Source organism: Rhinolophus sinicus, chromosome 3 (assembly GCF_057876585.1).
Source record: "Rhinolophus sinicus isolate RSI-liver-muscle chromosome 3, RSI-T2T, whole genome shotgun sequence".
Taxonomy (NCBI): Eukaryota; Metazoa; Chordata; class Mammalia; order Chiroptera; family Rhinolophidae; genus Rhinolophus; species Rhinolophus sinicus.
This window is the reverse complement of record NC_142503.1, coordinates 131,552,757-131,577,653: the sequence shown is the minus strand read 5'-3', so window position 1 is coordinate 131,577,653 and position 24,897 is coordinate 131,552,757. Positions and strand designations below refer to the sequence as shown.

The window sequence follows — 24,897 nt, the reverse complement described above, 5'->3', positions numbered from 1 at the left end:
ACTTTGTTTCTTTGTATTCTGACAACGTATATACCATTGACCAGGTGATTTATTCCATTTTTCACATGACTTTATAGTAGGAAGGGGGAAGCTGGCTGTTCACTGGATTCTTTCTTTGGTCTTAAAGTTCATTAACATCGCTATACTATGTCCCAGGGTTGTTTTTCTATATCAGTTCCCTTGGCTTCTTTTCAAAACAACGCGTACCCTCAGTCTTCAGAATTGGGTCTTCCTTTATTTAACGAATCTTTGTTTTATGGTACAGTTGTTGAGGTTTCTTTTTTTTTTCAATCTGTTGGTTCAGAGAGGGAAATGATGTATATTTATTGGCTTTTTCCTTAATCTTCCACATCTCTCATTTTCTCTCTAATCACTTTTAGCTAATTCTTCTTTTCTGTTTTGTGCTTGTATTCTTTTTCTCAAATTTTCTCCATGTTACCGTTTTTGTTTTATTATCTGTGACTGTATAGAGAGTGCTTCTGGTTTGTTTGTTCGTTTGTTTCCTAGATAATTCGTCCTCTGAGTTACTGTGTTTCCCTGAAAATAAGACCTAGCCGGACAATCAGCTCTAATGCATCTTTTGGAGCAAAAATTAATATAATACCGGTTAGATTAGATTAGATTAGATTAGATTAGATTAGATTAGATTAGATTAGATTAGATTAGATTAGACCAGGTCTTATTTTCAGGGAAACATGGTATGTTTCTCTCCTATTTCTCAAGAATGGAAAGTAGCATGCATGCATGTATGACTCTGTGTGTGCACGTGTGTGTATTCAAGTGGAGGACACTATACAGGGATGAAACATCAGACAACTTCATGTCTAAGAAGCTGACTCAGAACTCTTTCTCACTAAATCAGCAATGACTTTAGCCCTAGGAGTACATCCACCCTTAGCTTTGTGTCCTCCACAAAAGTAGGCAGCTGGCCCAGGTGAAAAGTTGATGAAATTCTTTAGTGCATCCTATAGTCACAGGACTTTTGCTTAGTGAGTTAATGTGTGTTCGTTCTCTAATTTAGAGGACCTGGGTCAGCAGCTACAAAACAGGTCACTTCTTTCTCTTCCATTCCACCTTACCTCCAGGGGTTTCTCCAGGCTAGGAGTGCAGGTCAGAATCATGGCAGATGGCACGTACACCTACTCTGGTCCTGTCTGCCGCTTGCAATGTGAAACCTGGGCCCCATACACATGTCCAACTGTTCTCGCAGGGCCTACTCACACCTTAATCCTCATTGTTTCAAGCAAAACCTCATATTCTGGGCTCCTCAAAAATCTCCATATTTACTTTCAGAAATTTCTACACTCTGCTCTAGATCCGGAAAGTGTGTGTCACTTTCAGCTTTGTCACTTGATTTGGTTCATACTTTGTGGTTTGAAGTTATCACGGTTTCTAATTTCAGCATAGATCCAAATTTCTTACAATTTTCCCCCCAGTTCTTGTGGGTTTTAGGAAGGAAATTACAGTAAAACCCATGGTTTCTCTACCACCTTTTACTGAAGTTTCTTTGATTAATGAATGTCTGTAGGGTTGCCAGGGAACCACTAAATCTTTGGTTTCGAGCTATAGCTTGAGTGTGCACTATGAATAGAAAAGACCACAGACACCTCAGTGATTGGGTTGACTGTAGGCGGAAAAAGTCATTGAAACATTCTAGAGTCCTCTCTTTTAGAATATTTTTTAATAGAGACAATACTGAGAAGGTCACTAACAAGTGGAGTTTTCAGATACAAAATTTCAGAGAAGAATAAAGGCTTTTATGCATTTAACCATGGAGAATATTCACATTCTTTAATATGAAAATACTTTGATTAATTGATAGAGCATTTGATGGGGGTTGGTCAAGAAAGCTAAGTTTGGAAATTGATTACATTGAGCATTGAATCTCCATTTTATTTCAAATGAAAACTGTGTTTTCCCCTTCACACTTTACAGAGATTTATTTCTTCCTGCCCTGTCCCCTTTGACCAATTGTTTCTGATAGAACATTTCACACTTTCCCTAAACCCCTGAGATTACTAGAATTGCTTTCTAGAATCATGCCCAGCCCACCCTCTCTGGCCTTCTGCTACATGTTGTTACCTCTCTTAGCACTCTCTGGAATATAGGTGAAGGAACTTTCAAAATTGCAAAGCTCCAGATGTGTGCAAGGCATAATTATTACGGCGATGAGTTTGTCTCTGCCTATGTCCCTGGCAATAGACATTTGTGAAATAGGAGCCCCCGATCCATGAAATAAAATTCAAAGAATGACTTAGGAAGTAACAAACTGAAAGACAAATTGAACCAAAACTGAAGTACAAATTGAAGTTTCTTCAATCTGTCACCATTGACCAAGTGCTATTATATGGGGTGGGGGGGGGGAGTCTGTACTAGGCAGTACGAACTGAGGGGGGAAGAAGAAAGAGTTTCCATATCCAGTGATAAAGTCTTCAACAAGATCCTTTGGTCACTGTGGGGCTGCTTCTGTAGCCATTGCTGGGAGTGAGCCACACCCACACTGCCCCCTGGGCAGCACTAATGACCAGAGAAGCATTATAACAACAGGCTTTTGTCCAGCTCAATCTCTCTAGGGCCTGGAGGCCAAGGTCATTCACTCTGGTATTTCACAGCCAGGAGCATTAATTGGCAGACTACAGGGCTTTGCTTTTACAGTACGTTAAAGAGAGAGGCCATGAGAATTGTTGTTTTTATCCCTATTGGCCCAGTGGCTAATTAGCACCATTGTGCGCTCCAGACTCAAAAATGCCCTGTCATGAGCTTGTAGAGACTCGGGATTCTCAGTAATTAGTATCGGGGAGAACAGGGACACGCGTCAGTGCAGCACTGGAGAACTACCTTTGGTCCCAAGGACTGCCTTTGTATCAGACTAACTTTCTAGAAATCCCATGTCATGAGATCATGACTTCAATTTCATGAGAGCAAGGGAAAGAGGAATAAGAGGTCTATTAGCACCGAAACAACACAGGACCCACCGTTTCACAGGTTCACCTCCCTGGGCCAACTGAAATCTGCTTACATTTGAGATTGCCCCTTGTCCTCCCTGATTGTCACCCAGATTTTTTTTTTCAATCGATGCTCTCCCTATGGCATTTCTTTTCCCTTCACAATTTAGCTCCTTATTTCCTGCTCCTCCTCAAAAGGCAAGACTGAGAAGAAATGCGGTATTTCTCCTCAGTGGCCGCTGTGGCTGTTGGACTTGACCCAACAAACCAGCCTGTGGTAGTGACATACACAGGCCCTCACTCTCCTCAACTGTCACTGAGGGTGTCGGTCATTCAGGTCTGAAGTTAAAACGATACCCTCTTCTTAGGCCTTTCCACCACCTTGAGCTTCGCAAAGAAGGGAAATCATGGGGGAGAAAAGTGGGGAGAAGGCGTGCACGGTGAGGGAAACCGGACATTCCTGGGGTCTGCTCAGAGTGAAGCAACCACTGCCAAAGCTTCCCAGAGAGTAACCCTGGTCTCTGTAGTCTCCATATCCCTGCTCCCTGACTCCTCAGGAAACAATGGCTCCCCTACTCACCCGCCACCGTAGAGTAAATGCTTGTTATCCACCTCCAGAGACCCTACGGTTTTGACCTTCTGGCTGCTCTGTGCTGGTGGATGTGTTGGCTGCGGTCATAGTGAAGGGCAATTAATACAGTCTTGGGTGCAGGCTTTGGTGCGAGCAGAGGGCGGAATCCTGAGGGTGGAATGCCTTTCTGTTTCCACAGAATTGCAGTAGTTTGGTAATCATTTACTCTTGGCCCCAAGTGCACCCTCTCTGGCTGCCAGTTTTCTCCATGATGGTTCTGTAACATCCCCAGAGATGCAGCCTGATACCCTCGGCGTCCAGGGATCCTGCTAGTGGGCTTCGTATGCACAGCGTCAGAGTTCAGTTTGAGTTGATCAGTCACAGAGGGAGGCAAGCAAGATGGGCTCGAACACTGTAAACCCTGCCAATTCTTAATTGTAGGCCTATTGTCTACATTTCCCACTAATTATCTTTATACCCTGGTCTAACAAAGGACTCACAGTATTTCTTTGAAGAAAATTTTCCCCTTATTTGGGAACTGACATCACATATGTAACTCACAGACAGGTGTGTAACCTGTCCATGATTGGATGCCAGTAGATGGTGGACAGAAGATATTGATGGGTGAAAAGTAGATGGTTCTGGTCTCTTGTTCATCAGAAAACAACAGATATCAGCCCCCATCCAGCGCCCTCAAGCCAGCACTGTCACTGCGTTGTCTCACTAGCAGAAAGGACCTGCTGGGTTGGGCAGTACAACTTCCGGGCTAAGCCCAGGTCTGGAAGGGGACAGTGTTATTTCAGAACTAGCTCCACTTTGGGCATCAGTAGCTGGCTCCTATCACGTATGCTTGTAGACTTGGTTATCCCCCCAAGAGAGCACAAATCCTCCCAGGTGGAGACCTAGAAATCTCATCTAGGAGTCCCAAGCATTTGGTTTTGTTCGGTTGCTTGTCTTACAGAAAGACTTAAAACCCAGAGCTCAATATATAGTGGACACTCAAATATTTGTGAAAGTAAGAGAGAGAAATAATAGGTGTCAGAGGTCTTTCTTCTAAATCAAGTAATGTGCTTTAAAGCCTGTTGTTTCTATTGCAAGACAGGTCTTTTGTTTGGTGTCTAATTGATGCTTTTGGCCCATTATCTACTGTTCCCACTGGTGAACACAGCCTCCATCCATCGCAGGGAATAGATACAGAGAAATTACACACAGGATTTCAAAACATTTTGAGAACAAGGAGGATCAAATTCAATTTGGATGCCAGAAAAACTTGCTCTCAGACACACTGGAAGCGAGGAACAAATCTACATAATGTATTACATCACCTTAGCCAGTTAAGAACTAGCTTCCAAGTAATGAGACCATCGCAAACCATTGGTTAGTGTTCAGTGAAAAATTGGGGGGGGGGGGTGCAAGTGCATGCAACCTTGCTGAGCCCCGTGCCCAGGGATGTCCAGTGGAGTAATTTAAGGGTAAGTGGTCTGAGACATCCTGGGAGAGGGGCCTGGCCTGCCACTTCTAAATGCACTTCTTTGTTTCTAGACAACGTCCTGCCCTTGGAGAATGTCTGGCTTCACTGGCAGCTGCCATCCCGGTGGCGTTCCTGGAGCCCACCCTTAACCGTTACAATCCACTCTCGGTCTTCAACACCAAAACCCCCAGAGAGAGATCTAGTAAGTATCTTCCCACAGAGGTCATCAACCCACGTGCAGAGAGGAGAGCAGCCAGGAAAGAAGGCCACACAGGCAGGGAGCAGCAGCCCTGCATACTAATGGTTTACGGTCTGAGAGGGAGGCCAGAGCTGGGCCTGTGTTGCATGTGTCCTTCTTACTGGAATATTGGGTATGGGCAAGTCCTTTATTATCGTTAGACTTTGGTTTCTTCCCATATAAAATGAGGAGACAACATAGTTGATATCTAAATCCCTTCCATCCGAAAACCTCAGGTTCTCTTGTCTGCCTGGATCTCAGTCCTCCTCCTGCACCTGGAGATGTGACGACTTGTTCACAGCTCCTCTCCACAGTGTCAACAGAAGGGGCACATCTGCACGAATAACCTAATTTTACTCTTCAAGTCCAAGGAGACACTGTTTCCAAGGACGATGACCACATGTTCTCCATCTTCATGGGAAAGCAAAGCGTAGAAAAACACCGCAGGGAACTGACATCATGCAAGAAACAAAATTTAACCAGAGTATTGATGCACTAAATTCTAGGCAAATTATGACCATGAGCCAAGTCGGGCGCACTGCCTGTTTTGGTAAATAACGTCTTACTGGAACTTGGCCACACCCACTTGTTGACATGTTGTCTGTGGCTGCTTTAGCACTGTGTTGCGGTGGGAAAGTCATTGTTCTTGACTAAAACTCCCCTGTAGAAAAGACAGATTAACAGGAGATAACTGAAACTATTTTAATCACATACACACGTGCATCCAGAAACCCCTCAAAGATATGAGACTCAGGTGGCCAGCGGATTGAGCCTTGTGCACTATCCTGAGCTAAGGAAAGGGGTGGGAGTCTGGGGCTTCAAAGGGAAGGAAGGCAATCACAGGAAGGACAGAAGAAAGGTTTATAGACAAAGGTTGTCCTGCCGTGCAGATGTCTTTCAGATGAAAAAGTTATGTTTGGTAATAGCTCTCTTCTGGGTAGTTCCCCACCCCGCCCCATTCTAATGTAAATTTCTTTTCTAAATGTATGTTTCCCTTACAAAAGGGTAACTTCTTCTCTTTTTTCCAGAGCTTCTCATTGTGCAGTTTCTTAAAAATAATCAGCTCAAAATAATCCTTAATGCCAAAGAGGCCTATTTTGGAGTGGCACGTGTTGCAGCCCTCCCACTGCAGAGCTGAGTAGTAGTGGCAAAGACTGTCTGGCTGCAGCTCGTCAAATATTTACTGTCTGGCCCTTTACAGAAAAGGTTTCCCTCCCATATTCTAGAATGCCTTAGAACTGGAATCCAAGGCAGGTGGTAAGCCTGCTTCTGGAGGGTGGAAGTCCTCATATGTGGATGAATTGTGATCCTACTGAAGGGCAGTAGACTAGATGAGCTTCAAGCAGGAACCTTGAATAAAGCTTGGACTCAACTACAGTGATTTGATGTAACACGAAGCAAAACTTTCCACACCGTGGTCTAATCAATATTAAGAAAAAAATCGTAAAAACATAGTAAACTGTTTCAAACCAGAACCATCCTATTCAGAACCAGTATTTCCTTAAAAATATGAATAGGGCATACCAGTAGAGGACTAGAATGCACTGCAATTCCATTTAGTTCAAGTGCCCTTTTCAAACTGTTGTGAGATCCTAAGGGAGAGAATTCTGAGAGCATAAGGGTTCACGCTATTACAGGAAAAGAGGGTCCTTGGCTTAGCGTAGGATAGAATTCAAACATGAGCTGATCTAGAGTTTAAAGAAAAAGTAAGTTTATTTAGCAGAGAGTAACTAAGAAAACAAAGGCCACTCCATAGACGGAGTGGTGGTCTCTAATCGCTAGTGGAAGAGAGACTCCCTCCAACCCCCAGACTAAGGTTATATGTGTTCTCTGCTTCTATAGAAAATTCACTGGTATATGGGGGGAAGGAGGAGAGAAGAACAATGGTGAGTTTATCTTTAACTTCAGTAAGCTGCAAGAAGAATAAGGGCAAGTTTGTTTTTAACTCTTATAAAGCACAACCTGTGTTTTCTTTCCGGGGTCTTCACTACAGGGATGGTTCTAATGGAATCTCTAGTCTTCCGGAAGGATTGCTCTGTATCATTGGTTAACATCTGCCTGCGTTCTGTGTCTTGCGGCACGTAGGCAGCAGACTGGGAATCCAACCTCTTAGTTTCTTTTTCTGTAAAAATAGTCCTCATGCTTCTTCCCTATATTAATGTTACATGCTGTTACCGTGCTTTCCAGCTAAGAATGCAGAGTGCTAAGCTTATTTCCATTTGCTTTTGTTACTTCAGATAAAAGACGCACATTGTCCCCAGAAGTGATCACTAGGATAATTTAGACAAGTCCGCTTCATAAAATTCTTTTCCCGAGCTAGAATATAGTAGAGACTAGTGTTCTCAGAGCTAATTCAGACAAACTTTGCTGAGATGCCTCCACTTTCCAAAGTTTCATATGCAATCTCTAAATTGATTCCCCGACTTCTCAGCCTCATCTCAACCTTTCTCCTCTTTCTTGGACTAGCAAAAATATATTTCCAACCTTGCTTTTTTCCCACCCTCTCAGGATTCCAAATGAGTCACATTTTGCAGCTGAGTGGGAGCTCAGCATCCAAACAAGCTTTGAGAAAGGGCTGTGACATCTGAAGTCAAATGCCAGCCCAAGTGTTACTCCCCATCTCCAAAGGGACATGGGCCCAGTCAGGACAGTGCTGGATGTTTATATATTCATTCTGCTCCAACTGTGATTCAAGAAATACTGTCTCTGTATCACAATGTGTAGAGCAGCTTGGGAATGAGAGAGGCCTCCTCTGCTCTTGGGCTCATAGAGGTCTAGCAGTAGGCAAAACGAGAACTCGACAAAGACAGATGGAGGAAACCCTAGCTTGCCTTTGTTGGAGAGGGGAATGACTATCCCATTGTTCCCCTTCTCAAGGACTATGTGAAAAATGTTCCTTTTTATTTTACATTCCTTTACATCGATTTAATAAGACATACTCATAAATAGAAAAAATAAGTATCCATACTTGCATACTCGAAAGGAAGAAAAAAGACAAGGCTGTGATCAGAGACGACATAGTTCTTCATTCATCAGTGACATGCTGTGGGGCTCAGTGCCCAAGTGCCCTGAGCCCATGTTTTGCATCATTCAGTTAATCAACAAAGAATGAATTCTGATCATGTGTATGGCTCTTGAAAAGTAAAGTGTCCATGAATATGTATTCTGGGATAACCAGGTTAGCCTGGAGCCAGAGAATGGCTGATGGCTCAGTGGACTCTAAGAAGGTAGACTGCATTCATTACACAAAGTGGATGGCCAAAGGGATCACAGAGAGGCAGGGATGTATAGAGTGACAAGTGATGTGAGTCTTTGGTTTGGAAATACAATATGAACTGATTTATGGAGGCTTCAGTCAATTAGACATCTCTATTAATTGACAGTGTTTTGCCAGCAGTAACTCAGTTTAGTAACTCTTCAATCCTATAAGATCCTGGAGCATTTTCTGACTCATCCAAAAATTATTCATGTATGGCTAGAAAAGGTTTAATGCTGGTATATGTTAGTCATTCAAAACTAGATAAAATCTTTGGTGATGTGTGACAGTGGTCTATTAATCAGAGTAATTAGGTTGGCCAAAACATCCTAGTCAGTAGCCAGTTTACCTTCAAAACCCCTCCTAGAATAATCACCCGAGAGAAAGGAGGGCCAGTTCCCAGTAAGCTCTCTGCCTTTACTGCAAAGAGGTGGTGCTCTCTGGCACCATCTTCCTGAGGGAAGAACTGCTCGGTGAAGAAAATACAACTTTAGAATCTAACTCAGTGGTTCTCAAACTCTAGCATACATCAGAATCACTCGGAAATCTTGTTAGAATAAAGATTGCTGAGTCCTACCTGAGCTGCTAGAATTTCTAATTCAGTAGGTCCAGATTTAGAAGGTCCTAACAAGTTTCCAGGTGATTCTGCCACTACTTCGCTTTGAGAGCCATTGATCTAAAAGACGAAAGGACAGTATGTTCTAAGAATGCCCCGGAACAGTCTTATGTCTGATTCTGATAAGACCCAGCTGAGGCTGTATTTCAGGGAGGTAACTCTGCAGCATTTATTCTGTGGTTTTCTTACGTGGCATTAGAAGAACAAAATACCATCTGAATCATAAATGTTTCTTCCACTCAAAGACCAATTATATACAAATAACTTTTAAAAGTCAATATAATGACTCCAGTGCAACAACCTCAGTAGCTACTCTGTGTTTTTCTTAGGTAGGAAGAAAAAGTTTCCATGATGATGTATTGTCTGTGTGACATTTGAACACACACACACACACACACACACACACACACACACACACACACAGATACCCCCAAGCCTTCCCATTTATTGTACAGCAAACAATTGTAAACTTCAGTTGTATCTGTGGTGGTTGGCATTGTTCTGTATGCAGAGCTTGAAGGTAGAAAGTCTGACTTCTCTGTCTCTACCAATCTGATACTGTTTGTGTAAAATTATTTTGTTGGAAGAGTCCCCCCAGACCCCCATATTGATGCCACACATGATTGTTGTTACTCTGCTGCAAGGTACAGGCTAGACTTGTTCTGGGCGCATGACCAGCATTGGTGGGGCACCAGGTCTGACCTGTATAATTCCCTTCTGCTGTAAATCATGGGAGTTCAGCGTTCTTTGGCTTTTATGCTATGAATCCTTTCGAATTGTCTAAATTTTAAAGGACATTGGTCTATTCCTGACTTCCAAGGAAGAGAGCTCTCTAGCCTTCTACTCGCCAAAGGGTCACAATAATAACAGAAAGTCATCAGTAGGGAGAGGGTGTTAGGACCTCAGGGGCCTGCTCCACAGCAGGGAGCTCCTCCCGGGCCCTGTGTTGCAACCTGCCATCCAGTAGAACCACTTGTCTCGCTACAGACTCATTGTCTCCAAGGTAGCCAGGATCATTCTGTATCTCTGCTCCAGGCAGTACAATCATGAGAGAAATCAAAGCAGCCCCTTTCAATTGGCCAATATTTCTCATGGCCGAAGAATTTGCTGTGGCCTCTTTTTCATTAACCCTTCGATCCCCATGGACCTAAAATCTGAAGGAGACTTCAAGCCAGCTGTAACCCTAATGTCAAAGGGCCTGCAGACATAACTGAGTTCACTAAACATAAAATCTGTTTGAAGTCTTCTGCTTTATCCTTTGAAATTCACAGGAACTTTACATTTTACTTTTAGTATCAGAAATAATTTCCTCAGATCTTCTAGTGGAACTGATATTCTGGAAGAATGCTCCATGTTTTCCTTTGGCTGTGGTGCCTGGTGCTTTGGCACCAGTGGGAGAAGTTTGGCCTTTGGGTGGAGTCGGCCTCCTGGACCCAGGTGGACTCTGGGGTGGGTGGGGGGCAGTGAGATCAACGGGTGTGGCTCAGAGCTTTGGGCTTGTGCTTCTTTCTGCTCAGAGCCCTTGTTATCTTCTTACCCATCAGAACCTCAGGACACTTCTGGTCTCTCCTCCTGACTTGAGTGAAAAAAGTGTCCTTAACCTTAAGGAGAACAGGACAGCTAGCCCCTGGCTTCTTCTGTTTGCTATTCTTGTATCTGACAACCTTTAATGTTGAACTCTGTCTATTGCCGCTTCATCCTCTCTGTCCTTGTTCAGTGAAATGACCTCAGTCACTCAGTCTGAGGACAAGATGGGCTCACTCACTACGCCTTGCACATAAGCCTGCAGAGACAAAAAGGCATAAGTGATTGACAGGGAGTCTGGTCACAGGTCACCTCAGGTCAACAGTAACTTCTGTTGTAAATGCAAACATTGACACATATGCGATGTTTTTCCCCCCAGATTTCAATTGGATGGAAAGTATTGTTGTCTCTGGTCCAGCTGAAAGAATATGTGATGAGAGAGGTTTTTCTTTTCTAAACAGTACAGATATAATCCAGGTGATTGAACCACAAGCTGGCAACTGAACACCGATGAGTTGCCTTTCTCCTCCTAGTACTGCCGTTCCTGCAGGGCACGCACTCAGGCCAAGAGGGAGAAGCGCACAGACTGGCTTTATCACAGAGAAGTCTTATGAAATATCTCTCAGCCATGCCTCTGTTGTGCTCCTTTCACCTTACGTTTAAGTGTTGCACCCTGAGTGTGACAGCTGGGAGGAGAGCCCAGCCTCTGGAGGCTGCAGTCTTGCCGCAGACGGCTGAAGACAGAAGCTCCTCCACGTCCAGTGCTCACTCATGCGACGCTCTGGGGTGGGAACTTACGTGGAAAGACCAAAGGAAGGGCGGGACAGGGTAAGAAGTCGCATCATGGGTGCTTTTGAATTACTGTCCCTTTATTCTTCCTCTTGGTCAGTTCTGGGGATGCCAGACACAGTGGACGAGATGTGTCCTGACCTCCCCCAGCTGGAAGGCCTGATGAAGGAAATCAACGACCTGGCCGAGTCGGGGGCCCGGTACACGGAGATGCCCCACATCATCGAGGTGATCTTGCCCATGCTCTGCAACTACCTGTCCTACTGGTGGGAGCGAGGGCCCGAGCACCTGCCGCCCAGCACAGGGCCCTGGTGCACCAAGGTCACCTCTGAACACCTCAGTGTCATCTTGGGCAACATTCTGAAAATCATCAACAACAACCTGGGCATCGACGAGGCCTCCTGGATGAAGCGCATTGCAGGTACCATAGACGCCTTTTCTCCCGTGGCCCTGGCTCAGGGACCAAGAAGCCTAGATTGTCTTTTCACCTCTTAGTCGATCTTTACACTATTTCCCTCTACACTCCTTAGTTACTTAACAGTAAAATGTATCCACTTATTCCCCTGTAGAGCTTCTGGGAGCAAATGCTCCTGCTCCCACGCCCCAGCTTTCCCGGCCCCTCAGACATCCAGGAAGCCCTTCTTGATAAACTCTAACTAACTCAGACAATCGTTGCTATATTTGCCTTTGGTACTTAAGAATCCCATTTGCTCTTACAGTAATAATTGCCCATACTTTCCTGGTAAGTGATCCTGTGTATTCTCCACATGTAGAAAACTCACTCTCATCTGGGCTCTACTGTAAGTTCTTAGCATCTGTATTTCATTTTATGCTTTCTTACACTCTCTAACTTAGGTTCACAATAGTATCACTTCGTGAGGTATTTTTGGAGGGGTCCTAGGGGTTGTTATATTTCTCTGGAACTCATTGCATGCAGTAGGCTCTTAATGGATGTTGTTAGCTGATTTTGTGTTCCTGAAGCAACTTCAAAAGAGGAAAGGCTTGGAAAATGAATAACCATTATTTCCACAGTCAGGAAACCATGAATATTTAGTGTCCTCTGTGTAAAAGTAGAGGCTGAGGAGATAAAAGCTAAGGCAAAGTCATTGCAATTGATGGACCTACTGTTTAGATAGAGGACTCCACCATAATAGCTGCACCAGTATCGTCTCCTGGATGGACCACACGTGACGCACAGTGGCTGGGCCAAAGGGTGCTATCAGCACAACTCGGGGGATTTCCCTTCCTGGACAAATGAGTCATGTTTCTCTGTAAGACCAAGGAAGAAAAGTTCCTACCTTCTTCCTTTCCCAGAAATGAACTGAGATCAAAATTATAAATATTCTGGGCACTGATGGCTGCTAGATGATACATAGATAGGCCCCTGTGAACATGATAAAGATACTCTTCCTTACTTACCTATTAGCCCAAGGATATTGTTAACCCCAAGGCAATTTGTTGAGGAGTTCTAATTTGTAAATCTGGGTCAAGGGAAGGAAGAAGATCAAAGGATCAGTTCCCTTAGCTCCCTGGAGGTGCAGAGAGGAAAGATGTCACAGCATGAGGGGCACTGATGGGAACTGGCCTTTTATTCCACAGGTAAATCCAGATCCCAGTCAGGCCACTTAACTCCTGGTGCTGAAACAAAATTGAACTTAAATAGCAGCCCCAAATCACCGACATATGGAATAGCCAATCGGATTACAGGTCAAAAGCAGAGGTGCCCGGGGCAGCCAGTTAGCTCAGTTGGTTAGAGTGCTGTGCTCTTAACAACAAGGTTGCCAGTTCGATTCCCACATGGGCCACTGTGAGCTGCGCCCTCCACAACTAGATTGAACCAACTACTTGACTTAGAGCTGATGGGTCTTGGAAAAATACACTTAAAATAAATAAAAGTTAAAAAAAAAATCAGAGGTGCCCTTCGTGAGGATCGGGGTGTGAAATGCAAGCCACGATGGCACTAAGTTACCACTTCTTGGTCAGTGCATCTCAGCATTTACCTTCTCTTTCCAGCAGTCTTTTTTATAAAAGTAAAGAGTAAGGCAAAATGAGATTACACAGAAAAAGTGCTAGGATGTAGACTGTTGGGGGTGAGATATGTGATTGGGTTCGTGTACTTTTAACAACAGGTTTTTCTGTAAAATAACTAGAAAGCAAAGTGTTGAGTGCCTACTGCTGACTCAGCACAGAGCTGGTTGGTGTGAACAAAAGGCTTCTTGCAATAAATTGACAATCTAGCCAGTGAGACAAAACCAGTGCAAACGTACATATAAAATGATACAAGATAGTCATTCCGCAGAGCTAAGAGGTATGGCAAATGTCATGCATGCATGAGGATTTTAGGGGTGTCAGGGGCTCTCCGTGACCTGGAGGAGCAGAACAGGAATTGGGGACCTTCTCCTGTAGCTCCAATTCCCCGACTGTGGCTTCATGAGAGAGAAGTCCCAAGTGAAGGTTAAGGAAGGGAGCAAGGAGCAGGGGCCAACCCGACGTGAGGGGTCTGCACAGCCTCAGCTTTTGGCACCACTTCTTTCCTTGTATCAATTGTCATAATATGTGAAATGAGGGGGAGGCCCTTTGTTTGCACATGCAGTGTACGCTCAGCCCATCATCAGCAAGGCCAGGCCTGACCTGCTGAGAAGCCACTTCATCCCAACTCTGGAGAAGCTGAAGAAGAAGGCTGTCAAGACTGTGCAGGAGGAGGAGCAGCTGAGAGCTGACAGCAAAGGGGACACTCAGGAGGCAGAGCTCCTCATCCTGGATGAGTTTGCAGTCCTGTGCCGAGACCTCTACGCCTTCTACCCCATGCTGATCCGCTACGTGGACAACAACAGGTACGGAGGAGACCTGCGGAAGCCTGTACACAGGATGGAAAGATGGTGTTGGGTTGTGTCAGAGGTGAGAGAGGGAGGTCCCATCTGCCGCCTCTCCCCAATAATCCCTAGTGCGGGACCTTTGGGTAGTGCTTTCCTTGACCAGTGAGTCCATATGGTCCACGGCATGGCCGCCCCTTCCATCCTCCAAGGCTACCATAGGTGAGAGAGAGTTGGTCAGGTAAGGGCAGCAGCAGCCCACTCTGCCCTTCTGCTCTTCCATCCCACGTTCATTCAACAGATTTTACCGACTGTGTCAGGCACTGTTCTAGGCACTGGGGGATAGGCGTGAATAAAACAGACAGATGTCTGGCCTAGGGAGTTTTCCTTCTGGCAGGGGAGTGAGGCACGCAGACCATAAATAAAATAAGGCTTATATATAATTCATCTACTTATATATTTACTTACGTACTTTACTTATAAAGGTAAATTGTACAAAGCAGAGTAAGGGGCATTACGAGTGCCAGGATGGGGTGGAGTCATAGTTGTCAGCTGATAAGATGAGGTCGGGAACTCTGCAGGTCTGGGGAAGGGTGTTCCGGGAAGAGGGAACATAGGGTGCAAGCCTGAGGAAGGAGCACGTTTGGTATGTTCGAGGAATCACAAGGAGGCCAGTGTAGCTGGGGAAGAGTGAGGGCTGGGGTGAGCGCAGATGTCGGAGACACAACATGGGGCCAAGAACACAGGGCCCTGGAGGCCACTGTGAAGGCCTCTGGCTTTTCCTCTGAGGGAAATGAGAAGTTGGTGGAGGTTTTGAGCTAATCTTTGATGTGACCTGATTCATTTTTCGAACACTGTGATGACGGATGGAGGCAAATAAGGAGGTGAGGAGACAAGTTGGGAGGTCCACAATGATCCAGTCAAGAGCTGACGGTGCCGTGGAGACAGAGCCAACTAGTAGTGGTCACCAGGGCTGAGGGTGAAGGGTGGGCAGCAGAGCAGCTGCTTAATGAGATTGGGCTTTCCTTTCGGAGTCCTGAAAGTGCTCTAGAAATAGATAGTGACAGTGGTTGCCCAACACTGTGAATGTACTGAATATCAGTAAAGGCAAATTTTATGTTCTATGTACTTTACCGTGATTAAAAAGAAAAAAAGTGTTGATGGTGGCTGGGGCCAGGATGGTAACGGTGAATGTTGACAGAAGATACCAGATTCCAGGTCTATTTTGAAGGTACATCTCTTGGGACTTCCAGATTGGGAATGAGAGAAGAGGAAAGTCAAGTCAAAGATGATTCTGGGCAAATGGAAGGATGCAGTTTTCATCCACTGAGTTGGGGAAGATTGTGGGTACAGAAGTTCTTTCGGGGAAGATCAGGACATCACTTTTGGACCTAAGACATTTGAGTTTCCTAATCAATATAGAAATGAAAATGTTGAGTGGGCAGTTGAATATGAGTCCAGAGTTCAGGAGAGAGGTCTGGGGTCGACGTAGGAATCTAGGAATCATCAACATACTGACATGTAGTCTTTAGAACCATGAGACTGGATGAGATAAATACAGGATTCAGGGGGAGAGAAGAGTTCCGAGGACTGCGGCTTGTTCTTTCCAACGTTAAGAGGTCGGCAGGAGGCTAGGAACCAGTGACTGAGACTGAGAGGGAGCAACCAGTGAGACAGGAGGAAAACAACAGAATGTTGTGTTCTGGGTGCCAACTTCACAAAGCGTTTCCAGGAGGAAAGAATGATGAATGAAGGTTATTGGTGACGTTGACAAGAGCAGTTTCAATGGCGCAATGGAGATGGAAGCCTCTTTGGAGTGGGGTAGAAGAGAATGGGAGAAAAGGCCTTGGAGACAGCAATCCAGACAACTTGTTTAAGGGGTTTTAATGTAAAGGGAAACAGAAATGGGATGCTAGCTGGAGAGAAGATTTTTTAAGATGTGAGACTTATCACTTATTTCTTTGTTAATGGGGATGATCCAGTAGAGGAGAAGCTGATCATGTAGGAGTGAGAGTGAGAATTCCTAAAGCAATGTCCTTGAGCAGGCAAAAGGTGAGCCTCAGGTCATTCATCTCAGCAGCAGGCAGGAGGGCAGGGAGCGGATGCTAATGCTGGTGGATACATACATACATACATACATACACACCATATATCTATATCCATATCTATGGATGGATGGATGGGAGCCTGTAGGAATCCTTTTGTGATTGCTTCCCTTCCTGGTGAAGTACTAGGAAGCAAGATCATCAGCTGAGACTGAGGATGGGGGAGAAGCTGCTTGGAGGTCTGAGGAGTAAGGACAAGATACGAGGCAGTGGCCAGGGGGAGTGGGAGAGCAGATGGACAAGGGAAGTGTAGCGTGATTGCCCGGCAGCGGTAAGGGCCCCACTTGAGATCTGTGGTCCTGAGTTTAAAGTGAGACCGGTCAGCAGGTTGTCTTTGTCTCCAGCGAATTCAGCTGCTGGGTTCAGGCCCAGAATAGGAAGAGAGTTGGATTTAACCAGGGCTGGGGTTTTACAAAGTGAGTATGACAAAGAAAACTGGGTTGGGGAGTGTAGGTAAGAGGGGAATTATAAAGACTGACCATGGAATTTAAGCTGAATGACAGAAATGAGGGCATGGGAGACTAATGACCATGAACAGGAAAAGGAACAAAAGATGGTTGGTCCCAGGGGAGGTCAAAGATCAAATAGGTGTTTCTATTATACCACACCCTCTTAAAGCTTAAAGGCCTAAAATATAAATTTGGGAAAGTTTAATTTTAAAATATCCCACTATAACCTATTTGAGACCTCTTGAAGGAATGGACAGTGTTATATATTTCTGCTACCTGGATTTTCCTCGGTAATTTGATGGAATATTTTGTTTTAGCAAATCAAAACAATAAACATGCTTTCTCTAAAATAAAATAAAATTTAAAAAATATCCCATTGTAGATGTTGAAAGGAGCCAGGAATATTTGGGAGAACATTGCTAGCATTTTGAGTGATATACCATTCTGTCATGGGCAGGAAATAGGTCTAGATATGCCCACTTTTAGCATTTACTTTGTAAGGTAAATTGTGCTTACTATTTAAAATAATTTACTTACGAGTGGTTATATTTCCCATTCCCAAATAAACACCTTACACACACTATATATGTGTGTATCTATATCTATAATCCCTTACCTTCCTATGGGAAATTTTACTCACTGTCTCAAAAGAAATCCTGTTTTGAGAGTCATCATTTTAGTCACTTCCAATAACCTAAGTATGTTAACAGTTGAGAGAAGGAATTTGTGAGAGTTTGACGTGAAGACAAAAATGAGAGTAGAGTAAGGTTGCTCCGAGAATAGCTCTTTAATGGCGTTTGTCACTATTGATGATCGAGACTCAAGATAGAGTGTGTTCCTCCTTCACAGTGTTTGACAGTTGCTAAAAATGGCAATGTCAGAGAGTCTTTGAGGTCATCATTAATTCATTCATCCCCACTTTGCAATCCATTTTTCCCTGAACACCAGGAAACATTATGGCCATCTGAGCCTTAATGCTTAGAAATGCTTCCTTCCTATGTGTGTGCCTTTACCTTCCTCAAGGCCTTTCTTCACCCAAAAGAATTGGCTGGCTTGGAATTATGGGATTTTGGATTTGACAGGAATATTAGAGGTCACTTCCTCTTTCCTCTAACTGGATGAATAAATATTCTCTTCCTTTTTCCTAGCAGTGCATTTCCTGCCTCTGATTATCTCCCACAGTTACAGACGACCAGTACAGCTCTCCTGTATGTGCAACTCCCATTCTAGTTCCAGACAGTTTGAACCATTTTGAGCTCAAACTGTAACTTCTACCACCGGCTCTGATTTTGCTCTTTAGAGCCACATAAAACGACTCCAATTTCTCTTGTGGCAACTCTTTAAATATCAAAGGACAACATCTTGTCCTGTCCTCCTTCACGTTTTCCTCCTCATATTAAACTTTTGTACTTCCTTCAGCCCTGTCAAATTTCTTCACTATCTAGAGCACTCTTCACTATGTAGAGTAGTTTCCATTGGTCAGTGTTCAGCCTGACGCTGACCCAGAATGAGCAGGAGCTCCGATGTGGTGCTGTCAGAGCAGGGCAACACAGCTCTCCATCTCCTCACGCCAGGAGATAGAAGTTAACATAGGTTCAAAAAAATCTCTCTGTAAGATGCAGTGACTTCTCAGCCTCCTATCTGGAAATCAGAAATGCTCAGAACATAGAAATGAGCAACTTTAAATAGTGTGATTTTGGTAAAAACCCATCTCTCAATCTGTTGAAGGGAATCTGACCAAATCCTGTTTGGTGACAGCCTGTAGCTGTGTCCTCTACAGGAGGCTCAGGAACAAGGCTGACAGAAGCTCTTCCCTCTGAGTCAGTCAACTTGACCATGAACATAGGAGCATGGCTTTACTTTCTTTCAGAACCTGCTAACTTGTCTTTTTGAAATGGAAGTCTAACTCTCCTTACTCTTGCCATCATCCAAGATTTTATTATTGCACTTCTTTTCTCTGTTAATATGCTCAGTAATTTCACCCACTTGGGTTGCGTCAGCCATCACCCCAATGATCATGCCCTCTAAACCCAACCTTCTTCCCTACAGCTTTGCATTTTCCAGCTGCCTTTTGGCAGCATGCAGTACAAGTGATAAAAGAAACTCACAGATCCCTTTAGTACTTCTAAAAGGATTAAGTTAAGCGTTTGAGTGTTGAGAGAGATCATGAATTCTATGGAAGACTGGGAGCAGAGAGGAGATAAGCCTGGTTACATTATTTGGTGGTAGAAAGGCTATGGGCAAAGAGAAGAGATAAGTTCAGGGTCTTCTAGTTTCCTGAAAATACCATCTTACCAATGAGAGGTGCAGAGAGTCTGTGTACCTGGGCAAAGACGTTTAATGAGATATTCTTCATGCACACTCACAACTCTGAACCTGAAAAAAAGGACTTCACTAGAGGTAAAAAGTAAAGATGTGTCTCTTAGAAGAGTGATGAAAACAAAATTCATTCAGCTGAAACTGCCTTCCCATACGAAGGCAAAGAGATCAAAATCCTGTTTCTTCTGTGAGGAAATGTTTACCAAGATTGTTTTCATTGCTCCTGCTACGCGCACTCCCTGTGGCTGTACTTGTCCTGAGTAGGGTAGGGTATGACCCCTGCCTGTTCCCACTCGGCATGTGCAAACGTATAAAGCTCATTTAAACCAAAACACTAAACAATGAACAGCTGGCAGTTCTGATAAAACTTGACACTGGACCCTGAATAAGTGCTCCTGAAAAATCAATATGAGAGCAATCAAAAAGAAATACCAACCTCAAGCCTCAAGTTTGGATTGCATCTGGCTTCTAGTATTGCATACCTGATTACAGTGGCTTAAACAAATTAGAAGTTAAGTCTCACACATAAAAGCAGTCCAAAGATATCCAGTCCAGGACCAGTATGGTTGCTGCTCTTTAGAGACCCTTATTCCTTTGTCTTTCCATCCTTAACATTCGTTGGCTTCCGTCTTCAAAGTTACTTTATGGTGCAAAATGCCAATTAGAGTTTGAGCCATCATATTGTCATTCCAGACAGGAAGCAGGAAAGTAGCAAGAAGAAGGCAAAAGGACACCTTCAGTTATGTTTTTAGAGAGCTGTTCCTGAAGGCCCATCCAACACCTTCCACTTCCATCTCATTGATCAGAGCTTAGTTACCTGGAGATTCTTCAACGGAAGTTGGGTAATGTGATCTTCAGCAGGGTGCAATGCCACCCTGTGTAAAATGGGGTTTTGTTCCCAAGGAAGAGTGGAGAATGAGTATTGAGTAAACAACCTGTAGTGTCTGCCATATAAAGGAAAGACTAGTTGAGGGAAAAAACAAGAAAGATTAGATAAGAACATCCCTGAGGCTGGAACTCAGGGCAGTAAGGAACTCGGGAGATGAGAAAGGGATCCGAAAGTAGTCTTGGCCTCAGGAGTCTTCATCTTTCCTCTTTGCCTGGTGCTCTCCACGAATGGGCAAAAGGTACAGGCTGCTCTGGGCAATTCAGTCTGATGTCCTGGGGTTTAGGGAACTGGCTTTTGATAGCTATTGCCCATGATAGCACACACCAAGGGACATAGGATTTTTCAGACCATCCATGAGAGCCAAAGTATTCTTTAACTTAAGAAAGTCAGTAGACCATTTAATTTCTACTATGTGACTCTATGCAGATATTTGAAAATGCCAACTCTCCCAGCCCTTTCAAAATATTTAATGCAACTGTGTAAGATACTTAGGGGCAAAATAACTTAGAAATTGACTGAATTCTACTACAATTTAGCCTTCTTGCTATCACTGTGAAGTTCATTACCCTAGCCTGGTTTAAAAAAAAAAAAAGTGGGAAATGCCCATTTATAGGGAATTTCAAAACCATGTTTTATCTCTGCCCAGGCACTTCAATTAACAGTGAAAAACATATTGTCTTATAAATTTCATTCTTAAAACTGGCTTTTAAGGAGAAAGGGTGATGCCTGAACTGTTTATAGAGTGCTTAGCATGTCAGAGGCTTCACAATGACAAAATTAGATGTCATAGTGACCAAGACTTACCTAGTTTTGCCTGCCTTATGTACTAAAGAATGCTTTCCCCAAAACTTAAGAGTGTAAACTGTAATCACTTCATCAATTTAAAGAAGAAAAACCTACTTTCGACAATTTTGAAATGTTGATTTGTGGCATCTATTTGCTAAGATAATCCTTGAATGCTTTGGTAACATGGAAATGATTATTGTAGGTCCTTCAAAAATATCTACAATTACATGCCTATATCTAAGCATGGAAGGAATGTATTGATCTTTAGTCTATCTGATGATTGCCTTCTCATGGGAGTACAGTCTTATCTGGATAAATATGTGCATCCAATATTCAGTGAGTGTGACTATTTTAATCATTACTGAATTTCATCTACTTTTCAACTCAGATCTAACTGGCTCAAAAGCCCGGATGCTGATTCTGACCAGCTCTTCCGCATGGTGGCAGAGGTCTTCATCCTGTGGTGTAAATCTCACGTAAGCACACAAGTGGGCCCTGGATTTAGAGATGGCTATGAAACGTACAGACCTTGGAAAACTGTCTTGTAATGTTTGCTTTTTTATTCTCCCCACCCCCACTTAGAACTTCAAGAGGGAAGAGCAAAATTTTGTGATTCAGAATGAAATTAATAATTTGGCATTTTTAACTGGAGACAGCAAAAGCAAGATGTCAAAAGTAAGTCCTTAGAAATCAATTCCAAAGACTCTTCATCCTTGACCTAAGCTATGTATTTTGGATGTATGAAGGGATTAGCTCCACGCTGCATTTAGGTCAAACCACCAAAACCAACAGTCTCTACTGCTGTTGCTTTGAGAATGACTTGGAAGACATTGCCCTCAAATAAGCATGGTCATAAACATTTTATGAATAAATAGCTGCTTGTATGTCAAAAAGTTTATGTGTCAAGACTTGCCTAAGGCATTTGAGAGGTCTCCAAAACCAAAGCTACTGTCAATAGTTTTAAAATGGTACTACTTCCCATGTAGTAGAGCTACAAAAATACATGTGGCTGGAGTCACCTTTTGATTGGCTATGAGGAAATTACCTTGCTTTGAAGATTTCATTAGCAGTCTACTTGTTTTCCTCCTATCTCGAACATCCATTAGATAGATGCTTTATTTCTGCTATGCTGACCTCTTCATGCCTTCTGTTTATTTTCCATGTGATTGCATTCAGAAACTCAAACATTTGCCCATCTTCCCACAGGAAATGTTTGAAAAAGGGCATACTGGACATCTGTGTGGGGAAAATACACCTAGAGAGAGGCATGCAGCAGGAATGCAGGAGGGAGAACTGGCCTCCCAGCTCCTCCTGGCTCAGCTCTGCACAGTGAGATTAGCTATTTTGATTGGAGCGAATACTCAGACGCACTCTTTCAGGGGTGCACACAGAAGCAAGGCTTCCTTAAATGTGATGTTTTCTTACCAGCTGTACAGTTTACCCTCGTTTTGGTTCTCTTGAGAAGTGTGCCTCAATGAGGGTTGACTATATATGTCAAGTATAAGTGACATGTGTACCTGAGACGTGCGTCTCATTGCTGGTACAGTGTTGCCTTTGAGGAATTCGCACGTGGGGTGTCCACGGGGACCGCTCAGGAAAGATGGCAGTCATATTTGCAGTGAAGCCCCCTGGGCGTTTTTGCAAATAACCATTTAGGATGGAAGACCTGTAATGTGGACCTGCAGACAAGGGGCTGCTATGACACCAGAAATCAGCACTCTAGGTTCAGCACATGTGGCCAGCTCTGGTCAGCTGCACTCATTCTGAACTCTGGAGCCCTTCCCGCCTTTAGCTATGTTGACACGAACACTCCTTCCAGCACCCAAAAATGGACTCTTAAAGTGTAGAGTATGGTATACACTGCTTTATAAAGATTGATAAATAAAATTGTGCACATACAAAGGGGGGCGATCAGGAGTATCTATTCACATTCAAGAGGAGTCTTTGCTGCAAAGGAACCTTACTTATGGTGGATCCTTTTGTGCTTTAGATAACTTTCATTTGATTTTCCAAAATCCATTTTGCATTCAACTTTTAGCAAACACATCTACTGTTCATGTGAGGTATGTAAGGTAGGATTTTTCAGACTCCTGCTCCCTGGACATTTATCTTAAGTTCCCTCTGAAGGGTCTTCTTACAGCCATCACAGGCTCCCCTTTGGTCCCGTCCACCTGAATAAATCCTGGGCAGATTCTGTGCTACCTTCAACTTGGAGTAGATCCATTGGCTCATGACTGAACCAGCTAGCATTCATTCATTGTCATTGTCAGCGGATGGCAGCAAAGCAATGGGAATGACTCTAATATAAGGATTCAAATCCCAGAGGAGCAGAAATGGCAAAGACATCTCAACCCTCTGGTGACGAGTCTCAACCCTGGATATTCAGGGTCCTTGGGTTTGCACTTGGAAAAAATGAGGTGACAAAAAAAATGACATTTCAAAGCCAGCCTACTAACAAACTAACCTCAAATTATGTTCATTCACATCACTGAATGAGGAAAAGGGTATGTTTGTCTTGTCAGTGGATGGTCATGTACAGAATTTTTGCATCTCCCCTGTTGATAAGGTTAGTCTACAGGAGCAAATGCATTCATTTCATTTCCATTGACATTGTATGCTAATTTTTTCTGAGCCTCACAGGGTAAGGTCACAGTTACAGTGTAATGTACATGAGGCTACTCCCTAGATGTTAAATAACATTTGCCATGCTCCTCAGGGTAACAAATATCTATATTGTTCCTGTTGCCTCAGTTGAGAGTCAAAGCGTAGTAGTAAATACAACTGGAGACTAAGGCAGCTAAGTTCTACCTTTGGCTCAACTGTTAACTGGAGGTATGGCCTTGACATCATTTACTTACCACTTCTGGGCCCTGATTTACCAATCTGTAGAATGGGGTTGGGCTTACTACCTGCCTCCTCTAGGATGTTCTGTTTCAAACTGTATCTCTCAGATGAAATAATGTTACATAAGTGCAGTGCATTGTTTCAGACAGAGAGATGCCATTCTTCCAAAACAGCAACATAGCCATTTCTGGTAATTTTTGGATGTGTAACTGCAGATTGAGAGGCCAGGGAGGGCCTAGTCTTTCTTATTATCAATGGAATCTCCTTTCCCTTTGCCTCCCTGAAATTAGAGGTTCTCTCTACTACGTGACAGGAATAGTCACCTGTCACTTGTGCTTGCTTTTATCTCCACTCTTAATTGAATTCTGGTGTTGTATAAATGGAACTGACCTCAGTGCATATGGCAGCCATTGCAGAGATGTGTGTACTGGAGTGCATGGCTACACACACTGCACTTGCCATTGCTAATGGAAAGGTAGCAGAAAAAAATATACACATAGACACACACACACACACACACACACACACACACAGAGTGGATCACACTGTTCATTCTTGTTTAACTGAACATGTTTGAAAATGTTGTTATTTTTCTGGCAGCTAAAGCATATTTTTTTGGAGAACTCATTGTATATTTTGTTCATATAGCACCGGCTTGCAAATATATGTTGAGCTAAACATAGCTGAGCATGTGTTTTGTTTTGTTTTTTGTTTTTGAACTTGTTTTGTTTTCTGGAAAAATGGCAGCAGCTTCCTCAGAGGGCAATGGTAAGTTAGAATGTATTTAGCCCAAGAATTGCCAGTTCATTGACCAATATTATAAATAATGAAAGAGTTGTGGTGCAGGAAATATTAGAGTGGTTCGTTGTTTAAAGCCTCTCCAACCCATGAGTGAGCTCAGAGACTGAAAAAGGACAGGGAAGAGTTTAGACGATGTCTTTGAGTTTTTTAAAGGTACTCAGAATTACATGTGTGAATTTTCCTCTTACTCCAGTCTCTCCCCTATTACTCACTCTTCTGTCTCCTTCCCTCCCCTCTCCTCCTCTTTCTCTCCTGACCGACCACCCCACCTTTTTTTAACATTTATTTTTATTCCCTTTGCTCTTGCACTGGTGCACCTCTAGTGCTCTCTCTGTTTCCCTCTCCTTTCCTCCCTTCCCTCTCTCCTTTCCCTCTCCCTCTCTCTCTTTCTGCCCCCTCTCCCTCTTCGCCTCCCTCATCCCTTAAAAGCCTATGTTTTTTTCCTTAAGTTCACACATAAAATCAACTGTTTGATCATAAA

The 24,897-nt window shown here is 43.6% G+C and overlaps 1 protein-coding gene across 10 annotated transcripts in view; it reads left to right on the top strand.

Annotated features, from left to right (window-relative positions):
- RYR3 (ryanodine receptor 3) overlaps positions 1-24,897 on the top strand; it is a 481,902-nt gene that overhangs the window by 406,087 nt on the left and 50,918 nt on the right. For all 10 annotated transcript variants that reach the window (XM_088797123.1, XM_088797126.1, XM_088797122.1 and 7 more), the window contains 5 exons: positions 5,059-5,189; positions 11,511-11,831; positions 14,004-14,244; positions 21,160-21,247; positions 21,354-21,446. In XM_088797123.1, coding sequence (XP_088653249.1) covers positions 5,059-5,189; positions 11,511-11,831; positions 14,004-14,244; positions 21,160-21,247; positions 21,354-21,446 — 874 coding nt within the window. The remainder of the gene's footprint in view (positions 1-5,058; positions 5,190-11,510; positions 11,832-14,003; positions 14,245-21,159; positions 21,248-21,353; positions 21,447-24,897) is intronic.